Source organism: Poecilia formosa, unplaced genomic scaffold (assembly GCF_000485575.1).
Source record: "Poecilia formosa unplaced genomic scaffold, Poecilia_formosa-5.1.2 Scaffold216, whole genome shotgun sequence".
NCBI classification, from domain to species: domain Eukaryota; kingdom Metazoa; phylum Chordata; class Actinopteri; order Cyprinodontiformes; family Poeciliidae; genus Poecilia; species Poecilia formosa.
In genome coordinates, this window is record NW_006800155.1 from 508598 (window position 1) to 532568 (window position 23971).

Genomic DNA, 23971 nt, shown 5'->3' on the forward strand with positions numbered 1-23971 from the left:
TGTTCAGGAGTTTCTGGCTGCTCTTCATGTTCATCTGACCTTCATCAACTCTGGAGTCAACCTGATGGAAGAAACACAATCAACTATCCCTACGTTGTTCCACAAATCCAAAATAATATCTCTACACCAGAATGCTGTTGACCGGGCCTTACAGAGTTCAAATGGACACCTGGACCTGATGCTGCGTTTTCTGCTGGGACTTTCACTGCAGACCAATCAGAGACTCCTTAAAGGTCTGCTTACACAGACAGGAAGTAGCTCACTGACCAATCAGAGACTTTTACAAGGTCTGCTGGTACAGACAGGAAGTAGCTCTCAGACCAATCAGAAAATAGTTCAATATATCAAGGAGAAGATCAGTGAGAATGAGTCTGCAGAGAAAAGCATCAATCTGTTCCACTGTCTGAATGAACTGAATGATCGTTCTCTAGTGGAGGAGATCCAACAGTCTCTGAGTTCAGGAAGTCTCTCCACAGATAAACTGTCTCCTGCTCATTGGTCAGCTCTGGGTTTCATCTTAGTGTCATCAGGAGAAGATCTGGATGAGTTTGACCTGAAGAAATACTCTGCTTCAGAGGAGGCTCTTCTGAGGCTGCTGCCAGTGGTTAAAGCCTCCAACAAAGCTCTGTAAGGAACCATGGGCAGTATTTTTGTTTATCTGTTGAAATATTTTTGCCTATTTGTATTAAATCAGGAGGATATTAAAACATATTTAATTAAACTTTAACATAGTCACCATTGTAAGCTTTGAAATTGACATTTTTGTCTAAAGATTCATATTGACATAAAAACCCAGCGATTCTTTACTAGCTGGGCAAAAGTTGTTCCAAAGCCACTCCTTGGTTATTTTAGCTGTGTGCTTAGGGTCATTGTGTTGTTGGATAGAGAAGCTTCAGCCCATAAAGGTTTACATGCAGGGTCACGTTAGACGGTTTTATATGGTGTGCTTTATGTGGCCTGCTTGTTTGAAAACATAATGTTGGTTGGAAAATAATCTGCTTTAAACACATTATTTGACCTAACCGATCTGTGTACTTCATTCATAATTCTAAATGTGAAGCACAATGCTAACTTAATTTTATTTTTATTTCCAATCAGCTATTCTAGGCAAAAGTTAATTTATTGATTAAACATCTGTCTGATTATCTTTTTGTTGTCATTCTTCAGACTGAGTGACTGTAACCTCTCAGAGAGAAGCTGTGAAGCTCTGTCCTCAGTTCTCAGCTCCCAGTCCTCCAGTCTCAGAGAACTGGACCTGAAAAACAATAGTTTGAAGGATTCGGGAGTGAAGCTTCTATCTGATGGACTAAAGAGTCCATACTGCAAACTAGAGAAACTAACGTAAGTATCAGAAACCTGGACCTGACTTCCTAAGCTTGTTCATAAAGGCTTTCTCTATGTACAGTACATAACATTTATATATTTAAAATGGTATTTACATGCTGGTTGCCCTGTTTGTTGCTTCAAAAATATTGAAACCACAGTTTTACTTAATTTTTGAATTAGAAAGTGTATAAAGTAGGTGTTTAAAGATAACCTTTAAACACCCAAGCCTCAAAATGTCTGCCTGGCATTTTCAAAAAAAAGTATAAATATGCCAAAAAATTCTCATGAACAAATGCTTTGGCTCATTTCTCCAGAAGAAAACGTATAAAAATGAACTTGTGATGTCATTGTCTTACAGTATACTGTCTTCTTAAACAGTGTATGAATAGTGTGAAATGAAAAACAAAAAAACTAATAGATTTGAGTTTTAGAAAATAAAATGCTGCCGATGAACATAAAGGATAGATTTAGTCAAAAACATTAAAAAATCAACAGTGTGGAGTTTTTTAGTCTTTCTTTCTCAAAAATCATCCCAACAATGTAAACTATATAGATTATCAATACTTTTGTAAGATAGAGTACCAGAATATTAAATCATGTGTGTTGATTTCTGCTCTTGCAGTTTGTCAGGCTGCCTGATCACAGAAGTCGGCTGTGCTTCTCTGGTATCAGCACTCAAATCAAACCCCCATCACCTTCAAGAGTTGGATTTGAGCTACAACCATCCAGGTGACTCAGGAGTGAATATGCTTTTGGCTGGACTGAAAGATCCACAATGGAGACTTGAAACGCTAAGGTATGAAAAGATCTGCCGAAACCACAGAAGACGACAGGCTTGAAACTCCCTTATTCTACTTGTCAATTAAGTATTTTTTCTTGTGTGTTGGATAAGATCTTGGCAGTAATAGCTACACATGCAGTAGCTTTTTTTCTGCTGCTTCAAAAACAGGAAAGTTCACAATCTCCGGGAGTAGTGCTTCCCCATTGGACAGGAAATACATTTAGACCTACACTGTGTCAAACATCTGATTTGGCTTTAAATAAAGGATTATATTTCCTTCTAAGATATTTCAAGTACATGTTTTGGCTTTACACCAAGGGCAGAAACAAGGAGAATCTAGTACATTAGTTGTTTATGTCTTCACACTCAACAGATTATCAGAAAACGTTATAACATTTTTAAGTCAATGAAAAGTGAGAACCACAGGTCTGAACTTTAGAGATCCTACATTTTAGTGAATCTGTCTAATGTACGATGATTCCTTTACCAATGTAGAGCATGTTTTATGAGAGCCATGTAATGTTTGCATGCTGAAAGAGACTTATGCTGACTCATCCTTTTCTTTTTCAGGGTGGAGCCTGCTGGTAACAGATATTTAAAACCAGGTCCATGGAGGTGTAAGTTTGCTTCTGTTGTTGATTCATGACAAAAAAGCATCTTACTCAACACATTCATTGTTGGTGATATATCAAAGTATCAATATATTGTCAAATAATAAAACAGTACCTGTACTTATATAGCTTTTCTCTCCATCAGATGCTTGCCAGCTGACATTTGACCGAGACACAATAAACCAAAATTTCCAACTGTCAAACGACGACAGGAAGGTGACAGATATGCAGGAGGCTCCCTCAGACCCTGATGATCTAGAAAGAAGAAATATTCCTCAGCTGCTGTGTAGAAATGCTATCAAAGGTCGTTGTTATTGGGAGGCTGAGTGGAGAGGAAAAATAGAGATATCAGTAACTTATCGAGGAATCCGAAGAAGAGGACTTACTAATGACTCTGTGTGTGGAAAGAGTGACGATTCCTGGAGTTTGAGCTGCTCTGATGACGGTTACACTGTCAGTCATTATAAGAACAGAAAACTCCTCTCATCATCCTCTTTTTCCGTTGTCTCTAACAGAGTAGCAGTGTATGTGGACTGTCCTGCTGGCAGCCTGTCGTTTTACAGAGTTTCCTCCGACTCTCTGATCCACATCCACACCTTCAACACCACATTCACTGACACCTTGTATCCTGGATTTACAGTCCTACCAGGTTCCTCAGTGTTACTGAGTTGAGTATTCATTTCTTGCCTGCCATACTTGATGGTTGACATACAAATTGTTAATTTGTTTTCGAGTCAAGTTACTGCAGTTGTGACATATTTAGGTTTTGAGGTCCAAATGAGTGACACACCTTCCTCAGCCAGTTCTTTGCAAGTTAAGGCTATATGTAGACTGATAACAAATGAAGAACTCGACAACTTATGATCAGCTGAAAATGTTGTCAGGATGATTTATAAATGAAAATACTATGTGGTTATTTATTTTGTAATAGGGATCAGAATTATATATCTGTAAACTACATTTTACATAAACAACAGTCCTGTCTTGACTTCACTTGTATTGTTGAATGATCTGTTCCCACTTGTGTTTTATTGTAGGATGTTGACTTCTGATGCTCGCACTTTCTCTGTTCATCATGAATATATGTGCAGTGCTATAAAAATGAAATACAGAACAGATTGCTTCTTCTCTAGCTTTTTTGTCTAACTTAAATGTTCCAAATCATCAAACTAATTCTTTATAACAGACATTAAATAGAAAGTAAACGATACAACTGCTTTTAAAAGATTATTTCATTTATTACGGTAAGAAAAGCTTGGGAAAATGGGTGTGAATAAAACTTATTTAATCATTCTTATCCTCCTTCCTATCATTCTTAACATTATGATAATATATTAAGAATTATGTCATTCTTAACATTAATCATTTTCATGATTCCTGCTTTACTTATGAAATTATACAACTCAAAAGGTCTTTAAACAAACAAAGACCTTTTGTTTGTTTACAACAACATATATATACATTATATATGTATGTTCATGTACATATATAATAAATATACACAATCACAAGAGTTTACACACACATATATCCAAACATACTGAGAATGAAATGCACAACAGAAGTTAAACATAAACTTCTTCATGCTGCAGATTAACTGAATTCATGTTTTAAGAACAAATTAAAAGAGAAAAACATTAAGCTCTTTATTCCATGTAAAACAAACTGGAACCTGTGGGTTCAGATTTTATTTTATGCATTTTTCAGTTATATCATCACATTTGGTTAATATCAGGCCCTCAGAAGGGCATAAAAATCTGTTAAACATTCCAAGAGAGAAATCCTACATGTGAGTTTACAAGAACCTGGAAAGAGGTCACACTGCTGTATTATAGAAAATGGAGGATTTATTTTAAGCCTAATCCAACCAAACAGTTGAAAGTCACAATAACCCAGATTCTACCACTGAATAATCTCCTGAAAAACAGAAAGTTGCTGATGTATTTTCCTCTCAGTGTGAAGAAAATTGAGTATTTTTCCCTTAATAATCTCTATGACAGACAGACTGGTGAAGAGATTTACCCAAAACCTACACAGTCGATGTTTATTCATGCATAACGTTTGAACTGGCCACGTAGCCATCCTGCAAACTGATTAATGTTGTTATTGATCCAAAGTTATGCCAATGATCACCAATTGCAGATGTATTTTTTATTTATTTATCTTTTTCTGCTTAGGGCCTCCTCCTTGTGTGGTCGGCCTCCTGCTGTGATTAACAAAAGACAGCTGCTCTGGTTGGTCTATTTTTCAGCAGTGAAGACATGATGAGTCTTCACTGCAAACAGTTCTGCTACCACCAAATTCATGTTTATATTTGGATATTTCAGAGGATATTTCTGTTATAAGTAAAGCTAATGGCTCTTTTTGAAACCAGAAACTCTTCATGGGTACTTTTTATTTTGAATGTGTCGAGAACCTCCTCTGCAGAATCTACTCTAACATTAATTTTCTTGGAGCTCGTTATGATGCAAGAGTAAGCATGAAAACAGTGAAAGTGTTTACTGCTTATTGCCAAATTAGTTCAGAAGACGGTACATTCCATGTGTACCATAAGGGGGGGGAAACTAGAAGCTGGAGGTTTCTTGTCGTGGTTGTTGAGGTTGAAAGTCCCTCAACGGGGACGTTGGATTTCCAGAGTTCCCAAATGTCTCATTTCTAAACTCAGAAATCGAGGGACGTGATAAATGGCTGGCAGGACGACGATGTCAAGTTTGATCTCTGGGTCTGAAGGGAACGGCACATCAAGGTACACCTGGGGGAATAAGAATATTGGTTTACATATTTATGGTGATTAAACTGAATGTTTTGCGATGTCATTGAGCCATGAATTTAAAACGCTCTTGTCTTTAAAAACAGGGGCCAAATTTCTAAAAGTGAAATCCCGACTGAAAGAGATAAAAGCTGCATCACATGGCAATTAGCTCTATTATTTTCCACAACAGTTTTCTATGGAATTTTTGTTGGCATCTATGTATGGATAAATCATAGAAATAACTGAAAGTAATTTCTAGATAACTGAAAATATTTAATCTCAGAACATAATAAATAGAGATTGGAATTACAGGTGCTACTGCAATCATAGTTCCTGTTTTTCTGTTCTGTTTGAATGAGTTGCTGTGGACAAACTGCGCCCTAGTTTCATATGTTCACACGTTATGTACATAAGTCCCACCTTTGGAGTAAGAACCACGAATAATAAGATGATGAGTTGTTGAAAAGCCTTGATTTAACATGTGGGACGCCTGCAGCCAGCGGTAACAGTAAAAAAGAAAACATGTCCACCCTACTTTTACTTTCCAAAATCATTAATTTGGCTCCCCTAAGCAAGCAATGAAGTTTGACTAGTTTGATTTGGTTAAACTTTTAAAATCATAAGTACATTCCTTCAGTTTCCAAACATTTGTAATATTGGTATTTACCCTGAGTCTGTACCCTGTTTTGATGATGCTGGAGGAGAGGATTGAGGGCTCCAGATCCCTTTTCCAACACACCTGAATCAAATGTCTGTTCAGCAACTTTTAGTTCTTCAGAAACTTGGTAATGAGCCATTCATTTGTTTGAAGTGTGTAGAAGCAAGGATACATCATTTCAGTAACACACAAAGTTATTTTGCAGGGCACAATAACTCTGTGCAAAATTACCCAGTTTTTTAAGACCATGGGAATAATCCATTTCCATCATCACAAAGATCCATTGCTCTTCCTGAGATTTAACACCTTAGTCACTGAATAGTTTTAGCTTAAAAGGCAGTGAAATATCATCTAACCAAAATATTCTGCTTTTGCAAGGAGTTTAAATGCTTAGCATATAAAATCTTACAGTTGCTCAACTACTGAATCTAAAACTGAAAAGAGCATGCAATAATCCTGACCTGCACCGAGCATGAAACACTCCTTACATACTGTGCAGTTCTAGATTTTCTAAACTGAACACATGTCCTATTAAAATGTGTTCTCTGAAATCTCGACTTTACCTCTCCCCTCAAACCTGATGTAAAAGGAATCTATCCGGCAATGTTTTTCCACTTCCACTGATACCTGACCAGAAATCGTGTCTCCGTTTGTAAAAGTGTTGTGGGGATTGATGGAGTTATAAGTAATTTTTGTCTTCCCTATCGTCATCTTGACTGAGGATTTAAGCAAAACTCCAGATGAGGAAACCAGACAGTAAACTACACGTCTCCCTCGGCCTTCAGCAGGACTGTGTCTGATAAACTGATTTACTGGAGAAGACGTCCCACAACATTTCCCAGATATTCTCTTACCTTCAGACAATAAAAACTTTACACATGAATTTCACATGACCTGGCTCAGCGTTTGGTGTCAGTCATAATAAAAATGTTCTGAAATAACAGCATTTTTTTAAATGACCTGCGTTTCTTAGGTTATTTATGTTCCTGAAGCAAAAGCTGCATATCCTATTGAATAAATGTGTGCTCATGTTTCTGCTTGAACATCTGCTGTGAGCTTGTTTTATACTCATAAGTTTATGACTTCTCTCAAAACCTGAGCATTTGAAACTAAAATATACCAGTGTGAGTTTCTCTATATGTAACTGGGAATGTTTTTGCCTCCAATTTGAGAAAATTAAAGTGGATTTAATAACTGATCATAGAGAAATATGTCATTTCAATAATGACATAAGTAATTTTATTACTATTGCTCTTCAGCTGCTCAACTAAACAATGAAGGTGTTTTTGAGTTGGTGACAAATGAATCATTCTTACATATTTAAAAAAACATCTAATTTATTTAATATTGAAACGTGTGACGTGTAAATGTTTGTTTACTCTTATAAACCAAAAATAGGTTGAAAGCTTCAGTGTTGATGGTAACATGTATTATTACTATAATACATTTAAAAATACAGAATGAAAGTAAATTCATAGGACAAAACGTGACGACAGCAAACCAAAGGCCAACAAGGCAATATCATGAAGGTAGGATTTTATTTCTAAAGTGTGTCAGAAAATAAAAAAATAGAAACACGTTGATAGTAATTAAGCCACAATACCTTCATACATTATGCGAGAGGTACGGTATGAAATGAAGGAATATGGCTGTTAAATTATGTCTTCTTTGTTTCTGAACAAGCCTGTTTGTTTTATGCATCTTAGCTGCATCTCCATCCCCTGTAGTGAATTGACACTTTGTTGTTGAAAACAAAAAATACCTCAAGCAAGTGTAAACTGAGGACATCAGTTAAAATGTTCCTGTTTCCATCAACTTTTACCTATGCAATACTCCAAAAGGTGCATAAAAATGTTGATGGAAGTAAGACTACTGACAGCAGTGCCGATTTTTAAAGCTCTGCCAGGTCAGCAATTCCCAAAGTGATGCATTTAAATCTCCCCCATGTCTTTGTCTCTTCTTGGCTGCAAAAGTGCTGCTGTAAGATGTTCTCCTTTCTGAGCCTAATGCTGTCGACCTTTTCTACATCATCATCAAAACGAGACTCAAATGTCACATTTTCTCAGTTTTAAGCTTCTTGTTTTCCTTTGTTCAGTCCTGAATGTTTCTGCTCCAGGCAGATCCACTTCCTGTTCTCTTCAGTTTTACGTCCTTATTTTAATCATTAGACATCATTTTTGTTTTTCAGTAGCAGTTTTTTTTGTGTCCTTGTTTCATTTCAATTTCATGAAACTTAAGCTAAATAAAGTGAGATGCTACCTCATGCTTTAAGCTTACTTTATTATTAGTCTTCAAAGACAGGGTACAAATAATCACCTTCATCTGTAACATTCAATCCGGCTGGTTCTGTTCAAATGCAGGAGCAGGAAAGTTTAAAGGTGAAAAACACAACCGTGCTACAGCTAATAAAACAGGTATACAAGAAACGTAAAAAATAGAATCTCTTTTGTGCAGATTTACATTTTTACAAACCTTAATGCAAAATAAGCAGGGCTTTTTCTGCTGCTGTTTTTCAAAGAGGGATGTTTCAGTGGATCAACCTGTAAATTTCTCCTCAGCTCAGGGCGGCTTCACAGGGAGGAAGTTCTAGTTCATAGTTCTGCGTTTGTGTGATTTTAAATTGTCATCTAAAGGGAAACCATGGCAGCGTCCATTCAACAGCAAATGGATCGATGGCGTGTTCTGAATCCTCTTCTTCTACCCTGGGACCTTTCTGGCTCACTGGCAGGCATTAGAGAGAAGAAATAATTTGGATAAAGAATGTCTTTTATTGTTGAATTCTGTCATTTATTGTCCTCTTTCTTGTTTCCCATTTATTCAGTCATTTTTTCTCCCTTCAGGACTTCTTCATCATCTGTTCCCATCCCTTCTTTCTCCGTCTCTCCTGTCTCTGGTCCAGGACTGGACGGCAGCAGCTCCACGTCCTTGGAGCTGCTCGTGCTGGCCGCCCTGGCGATCCTGGTGAGGGTCTGCTCGTATGGCGAGGGCAGGTAGACCATGAGGAACACCCCATCTGACACGTCCTGTTCAGAGCTGCTGCTGGGAAACTGGCCCCTGCTGCGGCGCAGGGAGGACAGCAGCTCGCAGTTCCTCTCCGGGTCCTGCAGGTCTTCCAGGGCGATCACGTTGGCCAAATCCAGCTTCCCATCCAGATGGAAGCCCCGCCGGCGCCGACAGATCAGAAAGCCAAGGATGCTCACGAAAAGGACGAGGAAGGAAGCCGTTCCTATGGCGATGTAGGTGATGGATCTGGTGCTGATGATGGCCTCACCTGAACCTTGACCCTAAGAGGCAGACACAGTTAGGACCAGAAAATAATCACATCACACACAGATATAAGTCCATCCATACATGCATTCATCTGTCTGATAAACAGAGACAACATCTGGCCACTAGAGGGAGCTGTAAGTCAAAGATTGACTTTGTCCTCTTTAGTTAATCTGCACATGTAAACTGTGAGGATTACAAGAGGAACAGCTGTTCTTCTTTATCATTTCCTAATTGATTTAAATGTTGATGGTTGTTCTGGTTGGGAGAAAAAGAAAAAGAAATCTTTGTCTTGATGTTGAGTAAAACTGTAAAACACGGTATGAATATTTGTCTAAATTATGCTTTAAAAATGTTTTAATTATAAAATGACTGTTACAAACTAAGATTTACTTGATTTAAGTTTGATTTAAATACATATTGTTTAGGATTAACTTTAGCCACCACAGATGTTTATATGTAAAAACAAATTTAAATGTCCTGGAGTGATGTAGTTCAATAACCAGCCTGTTAAATCTAAAATATTAGATGTTTTAAGTGTAAATTTAAATATTTGTATTTTTAAAGTAAATATGTCTGCTCATTCTGCTGCCTCAATTTTCTGAAACCAGAACCAAACAGATAAAAAAAATCATCCTTCAGATGAGCAACATCCATAATAAGTAACACAAACGGACAAACTCTACAGGAAAACTGCAGAAGTAAAAGGTTTCAGTCTTTGGATTTAAACTGGAGAATTTTCCTTTCCCAATTCAACCTGGGAAGCTCATCTGAAAATAAAAGCTTACATGCTTAGTTGTGGTTCATTAGGATTTTCCTGTGTAAAGCAGCAGAGCATCGCTCTGACCGCATGGACTCACCGCAGCCTGTCTGTCGGTGGACGGCAGCGGTGACGGGACAGTGGACCAGTCCAGAGAGTCCCGACCTGCAGGTCCAAACCTCATCCAGCTGCTCTCCAGCAGAGACCGCATGGTGGGCTGGAGGAGGATCCAAAGTCCTGCTGAAACCAGAGGCCACAGCGGCCGCAAGCAGACGGACGGTAAAGGTGGAGCAAAGAGACGCAGCGGAGAAGACGTCTGCTCACAGCTGTGAGGGATTCAGTGAGAGCAGCGGCGAAGTGATCAGGCTGAAATAAAAAGTGACGAGTGGGAGGAGAGAAATGAGGGCAGCAGACAGAGAGAGAGCATCCAGCAGAGGAACAGAGACGTCACTGATGGGCAGATTATCAGAACAACACCACAGCACTGCAAACAGAAAATAAGTTTCATCCTGACTGATCAATGCAAATAATCCACTTTAAACAAAAATCTGATGTTTTGAATTGCAGAAAGTTCAGAATGAATCCAGTCCTCCAAACACAGAATGATGCAGATTTGAGTCAAAACCGTTTTAATCTGGATGTTTTAGGATCTTTGTTAAGAGCAACAGTTTGTTCAAATTTCTTGATGGTTCTGGTTCTGCTGGAGGTTTCTTCCTGTTAAAGGGGAATCTTCCCTCTCCGCTGTCGCTACATGCATGTTTGGAATGAGGAACTGCTGCAAAGGCAAGGACACAACGCAGGTGTCTGTCTACTGTCGCTGAGTCCAGGAGTGAATGCTGCAAATCACTGACAACCTGCTGGGTTTCCTTAGGTCAGGGGCAGATGTGTCCCTTGTCCTATATAAATCACAAAACTGTCTCACTAGCATACAGTCAGCCTGCAGAGCTCTGCTAATGAGCTAATATTGGACTCCAGTGTGATGAAGCAGAGAGACGTCTAAAGGTTTGAGACCTTAGATAGAAAACTTGTTAAACTACTTTTAGTAATGAACTGAACTTGATGGGCTGTTTGATAACCGTTTTTCTGAAAGTGCCTTGAGATGCTGTGTGTTTATGGTGATGCAGCTTTAGCTTTCAGCTCCATCCATGTTCTCTGTCCTGATACGTCGGAGTTCCACTGATCATGAATTAGATCCTCTCAGCAGAGCTGAAACGCTGGTCGGACTGCGTTGGAGATGAGGTGAGCAACATCTGGAGACTCCTGGTCTCTTCAGATACAAAGGAAAGGAGACTCCAGAGCCCAGAAGGCCTCGGCTGAGGAGCAGAGTAATCCTTCCAGGACCAGGAACAGTTTGGAAACATCCAGGAGGAGATGGGATGTTGCTGGAGGAGAAATGATGTGAGCTGATCCCAAAAGGAGGGACGGATGTGAGTTCCTGAAGGGTCAATCAGGGCATCATTCACATCAGACACCGAAGGGAGTTTAAAGATTCTTGTTGAAATATTGGAATAAAAAATTTGGTGCGACTCTGTAATCATTATTCCTACATTTTAACATACAGAAGACAAAAAAAATCTCACTACCTTCTGCACCTCATAACACTTTATTCTTTCACTTATAGATTTATAGGAATCTAGAAATAAAGTTTTTCTTTCTTTAACGGATGAGATTAAAAGATTCCAGACATGGTGTAGATTAGAAAGACTCAAAATACCAGTTTGGTTGGTTCAGCTTGTTTCTGACCCGTCCACTTCAGAAACTGTGCCTCATGTCTGGGTCACATAAATACTTCCTCTGGTCGTGTCAAAGCTGCTCCACTCCTCCAGTACCAGACACGCAGCTTTCCTTGTGTAATCAGAACCGTCATCCATCAACCACACAGCTGGTCATGAATCAGTCTGATGCGTCTGCACAGCGACACACCAACGTCTGATCTCCACTCAGTGACAGCAGACGAGGTCAGACTTGGTTTTTACTTCTCACTCATCTGTCACTGAAGTCACCAAACTATTGATGATTTTTTATTACAGGATGAGTTAAGATGAGGGTTTCCAAGCAAAAAAGAAAAGCAAAATGCTAATAATTTAGCAAATAAAATGGACAGATGATGTTTGGACAGAAGATCTTCAATCACAAGGTCTGAAACTTCCAGCCAAAGCTTTGGGTTAAATGTGTGAAATCCAGACAGAAGGAACTAAAACTGGGGAAAGCTCCGAGGAGCACAAACAATCCCGGCTGATTTAAAAAATAAAAATCAGAATGAAGCAGGAAGGACAAAAATCAGTTTGTGATGAATGTTTGCATGACACTGACACATTAGTCAACAGCTTTTTTTTAGTCATGGACTTAACACCAACTAAATCCTTTCTGTTCACTGCTGATCACACTGATGGCTGACAACATCTGTCCACTGCTGCTGGAACTAGGACAGGTCAGGGTCACTGGGAGGGGACAGAATGAGACGGAGAGACAGAGCCACAAACATCCTCATTGTTCAGCCTGTAATCACTGCTTTACAGAGACTGGTGGCTTCTTCATCCTTACAGGTCAGTTAGATGGTTTCATAGCTTTTTGCATCACCAACTCTCCACATTTTATGCATTCAAACTCTTTGTGATCACTTTCACTCAGAGGCAGAACAAAACTTTTATAAGTCTCTAACTTATTAATATCAGCTAACCATTATGTTTTATATGTTCAGACACCATGTTACCTGTAAGGTGTCTGAAATGTTCCTCATCCTCCTGATTTTAGTTGTAAAACATCAGAAGGAGTCAAAGAGTCTCGGTGTCTGTCGGACTCAACAAGGCGTCTAAATGCTAACTGGAGTTTTACCAGGTAAGATGAAAATCCTCTGGAAATGTTACTGTAAAAGAGCCACACGTTGTTTTCTACATTCAGAATCAGTTTCAGTTTTTGAAATAGAAGGAATCCAAATTAGAGACTGATTCTGAAATAAATAGTTGATGGATTGTTTGGATAAACAGTCCAGTAAAAACCGACTCGACACCAATCGGTTGGGTTTGAGTCGTTTCATCAGTCAGAGAAAACTGGAACGAATGGAGTGAATGAAGCAGTAATGAAGAAAGAGAAAGTATTTAGTAGAAATGAATGGGACAAACTGATGAAGTGGGTGAAAAGAGTAAATCTCCTTAGGAGAATCAGAAACCGACTGGCCTTCCTGTCCTCAACATGATCCACGCCTCGGTCATAATCCATCCTAAAGTGGACTTTGGTGTTAATGGAGGTCAGTGCAGCTCCAGCTTAGAGTGGTTTTCTCTGTAGACTCATCTTGTGAAACTATTCTGTGCAGTTTGTGGAAACACTTGGATCCAAATCAAAAAACGAGGTCAGAGCGTGTTGTGTGGAGAGCAGACGGTAAAAGGATGAGCCGACTGTCTCTGCTGAGATCAGTTCACCCTGGATCAAAACCAGCCGATGAGGGTCAGGGCAAACTTACAAAACCTAGCCATTCACACACCATTTATTGGCATGTCGACTGATTCTCGTTTGTTTGAGCTCCTTTAATGGTGAGATCGTTTTGGCTGATAAAACATCAGTTGGACATAAAGATGAGAACATCACAGGACCTGGAGAGCTGCCAGCCAGCTGGACATAAAGAGGCCGTTGCTGTCATGGTGTGACCAGTGAGTTTACGACTTTCTAACACTTATGATCCAACATCAACGGATGTCACCATGACAACACACTAAGATCGATGATCAAAGTGAGCTAAACACTGCCCAACCTTTGCTGGGATAGAGCCGTCTTAATATCTCTGCAGATCCCACACATCCTGGACACAAACTGTTTAGACTTTTAACTTTAGATTCACGCTACAGAGCATTATTCTCAGTTAACATCAATGTTTTGGCCCCATATTTTACTCCTTCATAAAGAAGACAAGAGCCAGGTGAATCTGGTTGTATTTTAAATGAAGACATTCAATCAGGAACAGAAGATGTTGAACACGTTTCAGGAGATTTTAACCTGCAGCTTTCTGTTTCAGCTCTCAGAGATTCAGCTGCAGACAGATGAGGAACAAACATGACAGCAGTAACACCAGAACCAGCTCCACGTTTCTCACATGTCAAATTTCAAACAAAATGATCTTCACAGTGAGAGAAGAAGCATAAAAACATCTCAGAATTAAAGAAGAGGCCATAAATCCATATTCTGCATGTTGCATTTGGTTTAAATAAATACCTCAGTGTTAAAAGTTTAACAGGAGTGACATTCAGCGTTACAGAGACAGACGCAAAGAGCTGAAGCTAGAAAAGAGACGACCAAACGCAGTCGGATTAAATCCACAATAAATCGCCTGTTTGATTCTGAAATGAAATGTTTGTGGTCCGGAGACTGAAGCTGGACCATAAACGGCTTCAGTCAGGTCTGTCAGACTCACAGATCCTTCAAACCGACTAAAAACAGAAATGATAAGCAACAGGTTATTAAATCCTCCCCCAAAGGCACCCTGTGGATTTTTTTTAATCATTTTTGTTTTAAAGCAAATAAGCCGTTTTCTCTGCTTCAGCAGCAGCAACATGAATGCACATGCACAAGGGCAACAAAATGCACATTTCTGTTGACTGCAGGAACTTTGAGAAATCTACAAAATACGTAGTAAAAGGTGGGAAAAGTCTCAGAGGAATGCTGCGATGCACAAGGAAGCATCACAATATGACAAATATGGAGAAACGGAGCAGCAACAACAGACGGCATCAAGATGACTAGAAACATGGACCAGCAAAAACAGAAGAGCTCTGAATATTATGAAATAAATAAAAGCCATTCAGAAAATTGGACTTTAACAAGGAACCAGAGCAAAAATGGCACATTTATATTTAAATGCTTTCCATCGTACAAACAATTACAAACTTTATTCATTTAATCAGCAGTTCCTCCATCTCTCTGTGAAAGGGTCGTTTCTTTCCCTCAGCCCGTCGACCCCTGTGATGTCACGGTGATGTCATACAGTCTGCCGACCCGGCCGAGCCACTCGCGCAGCGCCTGGCGGACCCGCGCGTCGGTGACGTGGCAGGAGAGCTGGCTGAGGCACGGGTAGAGCGCCGGCTGGAGCGCCAGGAAGCTGGAGTCCGACAGGAGGAGCACCTGGTTCAAGAGAGTCAGAACCATGTTGGTCCACGCCTGCAGAGAGAGACGGGTCAAAGGTCAGAACTGGGGCAAGCTGGAGGCGGATTCAACTTGTTATAACACATGTTGCAACATTAGTTTCATCTCCAGCAGCTGTTCTCTTTCTCTCTGCTCTGAGTCAAACCAGCCTGTTCCCCTCCTGGCCTGTGGGGGCGCTGCACCAAGAACCACTGAAGGAAACGACACGGAAACTTTTAAAAAGATGACACTGAGCATAACTTCCTTCTTCAGAAATTGTAAACAAAATTGGAGTGGCATCAGATTTTAGATGTTGGAGGATTTCACTGTTGGTAAAAACTACGAGTCGTGTGCGACACATAAACTCTGGGAGATCCGACAGGTGAAGGAAACCCTTCAGTTTCAGTTTTAAAGAAAAATAATGAGAATGAATCAGTTTGTTTCTTAGCTGCAACATCGATCCCTCCTCCCTCACCTGTATCTGGGCCTCGGAGTCCCTCAAGGAGATGCTGTGTGAGCTGATGGTGGATCCTGACCGAGGCCTGTTCTCCTGCCTCAGCACTTCGGGCCCCGCGCTGACCGAGTGCCTGAGCGGGGGCCCCTGCTGGTCCACCAGCTGCTGGGGCCTCTGCAGCTCCACGGGGCTCCTCCTGTCTCCTCCCACCGCTCCGCCAGGCGCCGCCCGGCCCTGCTCCTTCATGAACAGGTTGATGTGGCTCTGCTGCACCGGTTGCTGCTGCTGCACCGGCTGCTTCCTGCGTTTGTACTCCATCATCAGCTTGTTGATGGTTTTGTCCGTAGCGATGGTGTACAGTTTGTTTCCGGCGCTTTCCCACCATTCCTTCCTCCGTCCGGGCGCGGCGCTGCTGGGAACTCCTCCTACCGAGCTCCCTGTGATGCCGGAGTCTCTCTTTTCTGCTCCGGTCTGGAAGTGGTGCGGCAGACTGCCTGTGAAGCTGGAAGAAATAGAAATAACTGAGAAGATGAATGAAGGTGAAGACATTTAATTAGAGTGTAGATTTTATAAAAAATAGGTTTTTATATTTTTGTTAAAAATGTCACTTTGTTGAGACAGTTTGTTATGAAGACAGATAATCTGTGAGAAAAGTCAAACTCCTCTGTCTTCACAGTGCGAACTGCAGAAATTTTCATAGATTTTGTCTCATGCAATGCAACATAGTAACAGTTTTAACAAAAATGTAGAAAATAGATTTTTTATTGAAGTGACATCCTGCAGCTGTAAGTTTAAACATCTTCACCATTAAGGCAGTAAGAGGAGAGATGTCAGACCTGAACCTGGGGCTGGGTGTTGGTGTTTCTGCAGGTGAAGCTGCACTCAGATCTACTCCCTGACCCCTGATGCCTCCATCCTCTGAGGGCGTCCCCCTGGCGGAAAAGCCGCCGGCTGACGACGGAGTGAAAGTCTCTGAATGGAAGAGAGGCAGGAAGAAAACGTGATCTCCTCCCGACCCCGCGCCTCCTCTCAGCAGCGGCGTCTCCTCCAGCATGCTCTCCTGGTCCTGGTGCATCTGGACGTAGCTGTTGCACAGATCCATGCACACTTTGTAGAGACGCTTGACCAGCCAGGCCCAGTCGGCGCCCCCTAGAGGCTGGACGCTGAGCGACGGGGCAGGAGGCTGCCACTGATGGCGTTTCTCACGGCCGCGAGGCGGGCTCACCTGCCGGAGGAAACAGACTCAGTGAAACCTGAGGTCTGAACGACTGAATGAACTAAGAAAAATTATTTTCTTTGTTTCAGGTCAGTTAGGATTATATAAATTTGTTCGGAAAATATTTTTCTTCTGAGAATATAAAATATGAGATGGACAGATTCAGCAACACTTTAAACTTCATAATAACCACATGAAACACAAACAGCCAATCAGACGCCATGTTTTGATCACCTGAGCCGTTTCTTCAAAGATATCTTCATCCTCTGAGGAGGCGGAGCCAGGGTGGGAGGAGTCAGAGCTGCCTTCCTCTTCCTCATACAGGATCTTCTTCACCTGAACATAAACGTTTAATTAGGAGAAAATTATTTTTTGTTTTATTACAAAATACTTATTAGTAAATGTTTTGGGTGGAAACTGATGGTCATCAATGTGTGACTTGTGGACATGAAGGTACTCAGACTATTCCACCTAATAAATGACATCAGTTCATATAATCCAAACATATCAAATACCTGATCTGAATGTCTTTCATTACATCTGCAGACAACAAGGCAGGAACAAAAATCTGTCATATTCCTATCTATAAATAACTATATTGATTATTATTACATTAATTCTTACTGAAGTCATTAAGGGAAGAATGAGTTCTTTGAACTCCTCCAACACAGGCTGAATATTAATTATATTGTTCATTTCATCACCGTCTTTAATAGAAAGAAAAGTTCATTAGTAATTAATTCAAATCTAAAGATGTTTGAATCAGGCAGAACTTAACTTTGGTTTAATATTTTGATGCATTAAGAAACAGTTTTGGATGTTTGGCTCAAAGCTGATCTGGGAGAATTAAAAGGGTTTAACTAAACATCAGAATACTCTAAAATATGATGTGACCCACGGTCAGTTTCAAAGTGTGGTCATTGAGCAGGGATTACTGTGACTCTGAGGTCATCTTGCTGATTGTTCCCACCTGCTGGGCGGTCATGCTCTCAGCCTGGCTCAGCGTGGCGCACAGCAGCGCCTGGAAGTACAGGTTGAAGCTCATCGCCGACTGGCGGTAAAGGTTTGCTGCTCCACAAACACCCGACACCTTCATCAGCAGGTACTTCAGACCCGGCCGGGTGTCAAAGTCCCGAGCCGTCCTGCAGAGACGACACCGGTCAGAACCGGTCAGAACCGGTACAACCAGTTTACGTCAAACACAGCAGCAACCTGTAGGAGTCCAGCAGCAGGTCCAGGATGATGGCTAAATTTGTCATGGAGATGTAGCGCAGGAAGCCGGCGGTGGGCCTGCTGGGGTCAGAGGTCACAGGGGTCACCCTCTCGTTGCCGTCAGGCTGCTTGACGAACTCCTCCAGCAGGATGTCGTAGAGGTTCTGGAGCAGGACCTGATGGGACAGCAGGCTCACCACGATGGTCTGGAACGGGATCCTGGAGGACGGAAAAAAAACCATGTTTAGTCAGTTTTAACAAAGAAACTAAAATCTTTGTCTCAACTTTTTACAGAAATAGAAATATTAATGTCTATTTCTGATCAGCTAAAACAGGGTTTAGATGTAAAATAAAGAGAATCACATCCCACTGAATCACATTATTCACTATGTTCATTAGAAACATAATGAAAAAAATGATGAACAGAGCAACATAACACTTTATCCTAATTATATTAAACATGTAGAAGCTTTCAGAGAAGCAGCAGGTAAGTTTTTTATACAAGTTCTAAAAACAGTAAATGACAGCGTAAGTATTGTTTTAGTCAAAAACAATACATTATAGATTGATTTAAAGCCTGATGTGAACCCAGATCAGAGTTAAAGGTAGATGTTTTATCATCACCAGGTCAGAGAAGAGACTCATTCAGTCGTTCTGTGACACAGACAGGAACGTTTAATCTCTTACAATCTGTTCATTTCTGCATGCTGTGCACATCTGATGGTGAATGATGCAGTGTGATTATGAACACGCTACAGATGATCGCCGTTGCATGTGAGCATCTGTCTCTCTAATAAACTCGGCACAAAGTCAGTGATGTCAGAAAACTCTCTTACCCAATTTTCCTGCAGCCGAGCAGCAGAAAGAGAAAAGAGAGTTCATGAGACGGACATGGAGAGACAACACACCCTGGAGGAGACACTGATTTGGATTTAACAGAAAACCAGGAGCAGTGTGCCAGCTGGACAGAATGTCAGTGAGAACCAGCAGAGATTTGATTTGGGGTTAGAGAATGAAAACATGCATCAGTGAGGGTGACGGGGTCCACCTCTTCTGAGCGTGCCCGTTGGACTGCTGGTCAGCCGGCAGCTCGATGATGAGCACACAGGACTGAGCATGCTCAAAGCCGTCCTTGTTGTTGGGCGTCTTTGGGGAGCACTGAGTGTCCAACATGAAGACCTGAGACAGAGAGGACATGACTCAAATGTTTCTGGATCATTCTCTGCTCTACAGTCTTACATGCCACACTCATCCACTCAGTTCATTTAATGGAAACAGGTTGTAAAACGTTAATGTTTCAGCTCTGCCTCATACTCTGAAGCTCTGAGGATCTGCTAACCGACCTGCTGAGCCATAGCTTTGATCCTCCAGTACTCGGTCTCAGCTGACGGAGAGTGAGACGGAGCCGCCACCTTCACCTCACAGGCGTCTCCAGAGAAACTGTCAGAGCCGCTATGAAAACACGCCAGAAGGTTCTGCAGCAAAGGACAAACAAAGCAATCCCTGTCAGAAATATGCTGGTGTGATGAGTTTTCTATAAGTTCTGCTGCCAAGATGAACTTCAGCTACTCTCATCAAACCAGAGTCAATCAATGTGTGACAGGAAGAAAGGAAAGGAAACACAAACACCCTGAACAAGACGCCGAGTATAACTGCTTAAATGTTTCATTATAAACACCACAGAGTGCCGTCAGTTTTTACAGCTTGGAAGATTTATCTTTGAAAAAGACTTCAAGCCAAACTTCCTGTTGGCACTAGATACACACATTTGTTTTGGTTGCATTTACCCAGAATGCCCTGCGCTGTAGTCAGCTTCCTGCTTGGCGTTCACATTTGAACCAAACTGTATTCAGACCAGAGTTCACTGTTCTGGTCCATTCAGAGTCAGATTACACTTTGACAAAATGAACCAGACTTCAGACAAATGCATTGGAGTTGGATTAAACCGGACTAAACTGGGCTGGTGTGAACGCACTCTTAGATTGACTATTAACCTAAGAGCTTCACCTTTAAATTTAGCTACTTCAACAGGACTGACCACAAAGTAAAATGTTCTAAATTAAATGGTTAGAGGACGTTTGTCCATCATTAACGGTTCCAGCAGGACACACCCTGAGGTCCAGAACGTCCCCATCCTGATCAGCCACCAAACCCAGGCAGCTCCAGTAATACTCTCTCTGGGTTGGACATAAATATTGTGTTTACTGTGGATCAGGCGTGACCTGAATGTGTCACAAACAAAAGCAGCTTTTCCATAAAGCTTGTCAGAGGTCACATGATCAGATGTCTGAAGGATGAGCCACTTGTTTCAGATTGAAGCTGCGAGTGACGCAGAAGACGACATTACAGATCAACTTTTATTAACTTCAGGTGTTTGTTTTGTAATTTTTTACTAATAAAAAGACACATACAGTAAAAATAAATAATGCTGAAGGCGAGCCTCAGAAGCGGATTGGTTTCAGAGCCAATAGCCACAAAAAGACAAAACTGAGACCTAAAACAACATAAATATGTCAACATAAAGAGTCCTGCAGCGATTCCTGCAGAATCGTGTCTTAAATAATAAAATGGTTAGATGGACATTAACCAATAAACATGCTTAAAAATGAAATAAACCTTCAACCCAGTTACTGTACTGACACACTTTGTGGTATAACAGTCACAAACTTTGGTTGGGATTTTATGACATGGACTTGCAAAGTGGAGAATAATTTTGAATAATTTTTTAGTTTTGGTGTGAAGCAGTTTTATTTTTTTTTATTTGAAAGGAACACAAGGAGCTGCTGGTCATTATTTAGATCTTTGTTCCAGTATATATATAATATTATTCCTTTTTTAAAATTATTTAATTACAATTTAAGTTCATCCTGTGTTTTTTATTTTTATTTTTTTAAGAATATGTTGATTATTGTGAATAGAAAATTATTTGATCTGTTGAGGACTCAGGAAAAAAAAGTCTGACAGCAGGATCAATAGATGTCATCATCTCTCTTTCTGAACCACGCGCAGACACACACACACACACACACACACACACACACACACACACACTGGAGGTTTAATCAGTAAAGCTGCTTAGCTGCAGTCAGGCAGGAATATTCCAGAGTCAGATTCCCGTCGAAGGCCCCTCTGTGTCAACCGGAGCCAGGAATGAAGTGGATCAGCAGGGGTTCGACTCACTGAGGATGTTCTCAGTAAACCCAGACACACACAGCAGGTCCCGTCATCAACAAATTAACACAAAGTCCTCATAAAGCCGAGCCTGCTGGGGTTTAATCAAATGAAACGGGCACCAGGCTCGGTACCGTCTGATGTTTTAGTTCAGGTCAGATGAAACCTTTCCACCTTTCAGTTCGGTTCAAATCTGAGATAAAAACAAAGTTTCATTCTTACTGGCGGCAGTAAGATGTGAGACGAAATGAAAAAAAACACCAGGTTGAAACACATGAAGGACAATTAAATAAAAAATACATACATAATTCATTTATATTGATGTTGTCCCTTAGTGGGATCGGTGGGTTGCTGGTGCCTCTCCAGCTAACGTCCCGGGCGAGAGCCGGGGTCACCTGGACAGGTAGCCAGTCTGTCGCAGGGCAACACAGAGACACACAACCATGCACACACACACACACCCTAGGGGCATTTTGGAGAGGCCAATTAACCTGACATGTTTTTGGACTGTATGCATCATTTGTTTTGTATGCATCAGTGTGAAGCCTGGACAGATGGACTGATACTTACCATCATTATTATCATATTCACAATAACATGATTTAAAGTCTTTTGTTCAAGCCTGTTGAAGCTTTATTTTTACTTAAGGCTGAATGTTTTGGTTCCTGACTTTAATCCTTTAAAATGAAACAAAAAAATAAACAATGTTTCGGCATGAAAAGCAGGACACAAGAGAGAAAGAAAGAGAGAGAGAGAGAAAGAGAGAGAGAGAGAGAGAGAGAGAGAGAGCTAAACTTCTGTTAGAAAGCCTAATCTGAGCATTACTGGTTAAAGCGTTCTGATCATTTCTGCTCCGAACAGTTTCAGATGTTTTGGGTCATTTAAATCTGTTCTTATGCACTTCTGAGTTCATGCAGCCTTCTTATGTGTATCAGCTGATGTGTGTGTGTGTGTGTGTGTGTGTGTCTGTACCTTCACAGGCTCTAACGTTGCAGAGAAAGCATCCTGCAGAGCGCAGCAGGCCAACCTCCACATCTCCTCTGTGAACACCGGACCCACAGTCACCAACACGTACCTGCACACACACATGCACACACACACACACACACACACACACGCACACACACACACACACACACACACACACACACTCGTTATGGACATGCGCACAAAGTAAAGCAGTTAAGATTCAGGACAGAACATCATGTCTATGTGGTTCCCATGATTCTCACACTGGTTTTATACAACCATCTTTGTTCTGGAGGACATTTTTCTTTAAAGGTGAATTATATTAATAAAGACACCTTCATTTCATGTCTCTGAAGATATAAAAATAATTTGTTAAATATTTCTGGAAACATGTATATAATGAAATATTTTCTTGAGACTCATGAAGCCAGTAGAAAACGACAGTCTGAGTGCCGACCTGATGCAGGAGCAGCCGACTCTGGAGATGGTCTCTGCAGGCTCAGACACGCAGGCCACCAGCAGCTTGAACAGATCCTTCAGCATCAGGTTGATCAGAGACTCGTAGCCGATGTCTGCAGAGAGAAACAACCAGCCGGACTGTAAACACAACAGTCCAATCAGGGAGGAGAGGAGGAGGATGGAACAAGGCATCAGTCAACTCCATGTCCTCCTGATCACCTCAGTCAGCGACAATCAGCTCTGTGACAACAGCAGCTCACCTGAGTGGATGAAGCTGTTGACGTGTTCCACCACCAGCTCACACGACAGGCCGATGGCGTGCTTGAAATTCGATGACGCCACGTCCCAGTATGAGTGGTCGCCATGGCTACGCTGCAGCCACAGCGACATGACAGGAAGCAGCAGCTGGATGACAGCAAAGATGGCGAAGCCTGGACCTGCAGGTGGTGTGGAGGAGTTAGGGAACCTGAGCAGCTGGTGGTTTGTTAAACCTCAGAGACACAGGAAGGGGAAACCCTGAACCATATCGCTTAAGATATGGATTTTCATTTTTACTTATTCAGTCAGCTAACGCTGCCTCACTGGATTCTTCTGGCACCATTTCTCATATTTACAATTCCTGTCTCATGATCGCCATGCGCTGCACTCCTTATTATCTGCTTCATACTGAACACAAACGCTGCAATATCTGAGTCATCAATCTGTGCATCGTTGGCACAGAGCAGTTGATATTTCCAGGCTTTGTGAAATCCCAACAAACGTCTGTTTTTAATGCAGACTTATTTAATAATATTCCAGGTGTTTCCTGCAGACCAGACCCAGTAAAGCCGGAGATGTTGTGCTGTGTTCCTGAGTCACCTGGAACGGCTGTGACCTCTCTGAGCAGCGTGAACAGCAGCTCCAGGGTGAGCGGCTGGTGCTCCCGGGGGCAGTTGGACACAGCGGCGGTGAGCTGCTCCAGCAGTAAGATCCACACCTGGATTAAACCTGCAGCGCAGAGGAAACCTCAGCTGGACCCCAAACAGGAAACGAACCGGGAGGAACAGGAAGTCTTCTTCACCTGTGTCATCGTCGAACTCTTGCAGGACGCAGTCGACGCCGTCCTCGCTGCTGACAGAGCGCTCCTGCGACCGCATGGGCAGGCTGGCCAGCCGGGCGCCCAGGAACACCGGCTTGGACGGCATCTTGTAGATCTTAGCCAACAGCTGGAAAAAAACAGAACC

At 41.4% G+C, this 23971-nt stretch overlaps 2 protein-coding genes across 3 annotated transcripts in view; one reads left to right on the plus strand and one right to left on the minus strand.

The window, feature by feature from the left end:
• Positions 1–3836, plus strand: part of LOC103148993 (ribonuclease inhibitor-like) — a 45516-nt gene extending 41680 nt beyond the window's left edge. The window contains exons 9-12 of the mRNA XM_016679605.1: positions 1168–1341; positions 1949–2122; positions 2678–2724; positions 2864–3836. Coding sequence (XP_016535091.1) covers positions 1168–1341; positions 1949–2122; positions 2678–2724; positions 2864–3390 — 922 coding nt within the window. The 3' untranslated portion in view covers positions 3391–3836. The remainder of the gene's footprint in view (positions 1–1167; positions 1342–1948; positions 2123–2677; positions 2725–2863) is intronic.
• A 10233-nt stretch (positions 3837–14069) lies between these two features.
• Positions 14070–23971, minus strand: part of arfgef3 (ARFGEF family member 3) — a 35706-nt gene continuing 25804 nt past the window's right edge. Inside the window, exons 29-42 of one of the 2 annotated variants that reach the window (XM_007568003.2) lie at positions 23809–23953; positions 23607–23735; positions 23009–23185; positions 22747–22861; positions 22293–22395; positions 19493–19624; positions 19198–19328; positions 18986–18994; positions 18150–18368; positions 17908–18079; positions 17172–17273; positions 16558–16946; positions 15743–16223; positions 14070–15303 (exon numbers count right to left, since the gene is read on the minus strand). In XM_007568003.2, coding sequence (XP_007568065.1) covers positions 15091–15303; positions 15743–16223; positions 16558–16946; positions 17172–17273; positions 17908–18079; positions 18150–18368; positions 18986–18994; positions 19198–19328; positions 19493–19624; positions 22293–22395; positions 22747–22861; positions 23009–23185; positions 23607–23735; positions 23809–23953 — 2517 coding nt within the window. In that variant the 3' untranslated portion in view covers positions 14070–15090. The remainder of the gene's footprint in view (positions 15304–15742; positions 16224–16557; positions 16947–17171; positions 17274–17907; positions 18080–18149; positions 18369–18985; positions 18995–19197; positions 19329–19492; positions 19625–22292; positions 22396–22746; positions 22862–23008; positions 23186–23606; positions 23736–23808; positions 23954–23971) is intronic. The other variant, XM_007568004.2, reaches the window with a different exon arrangement.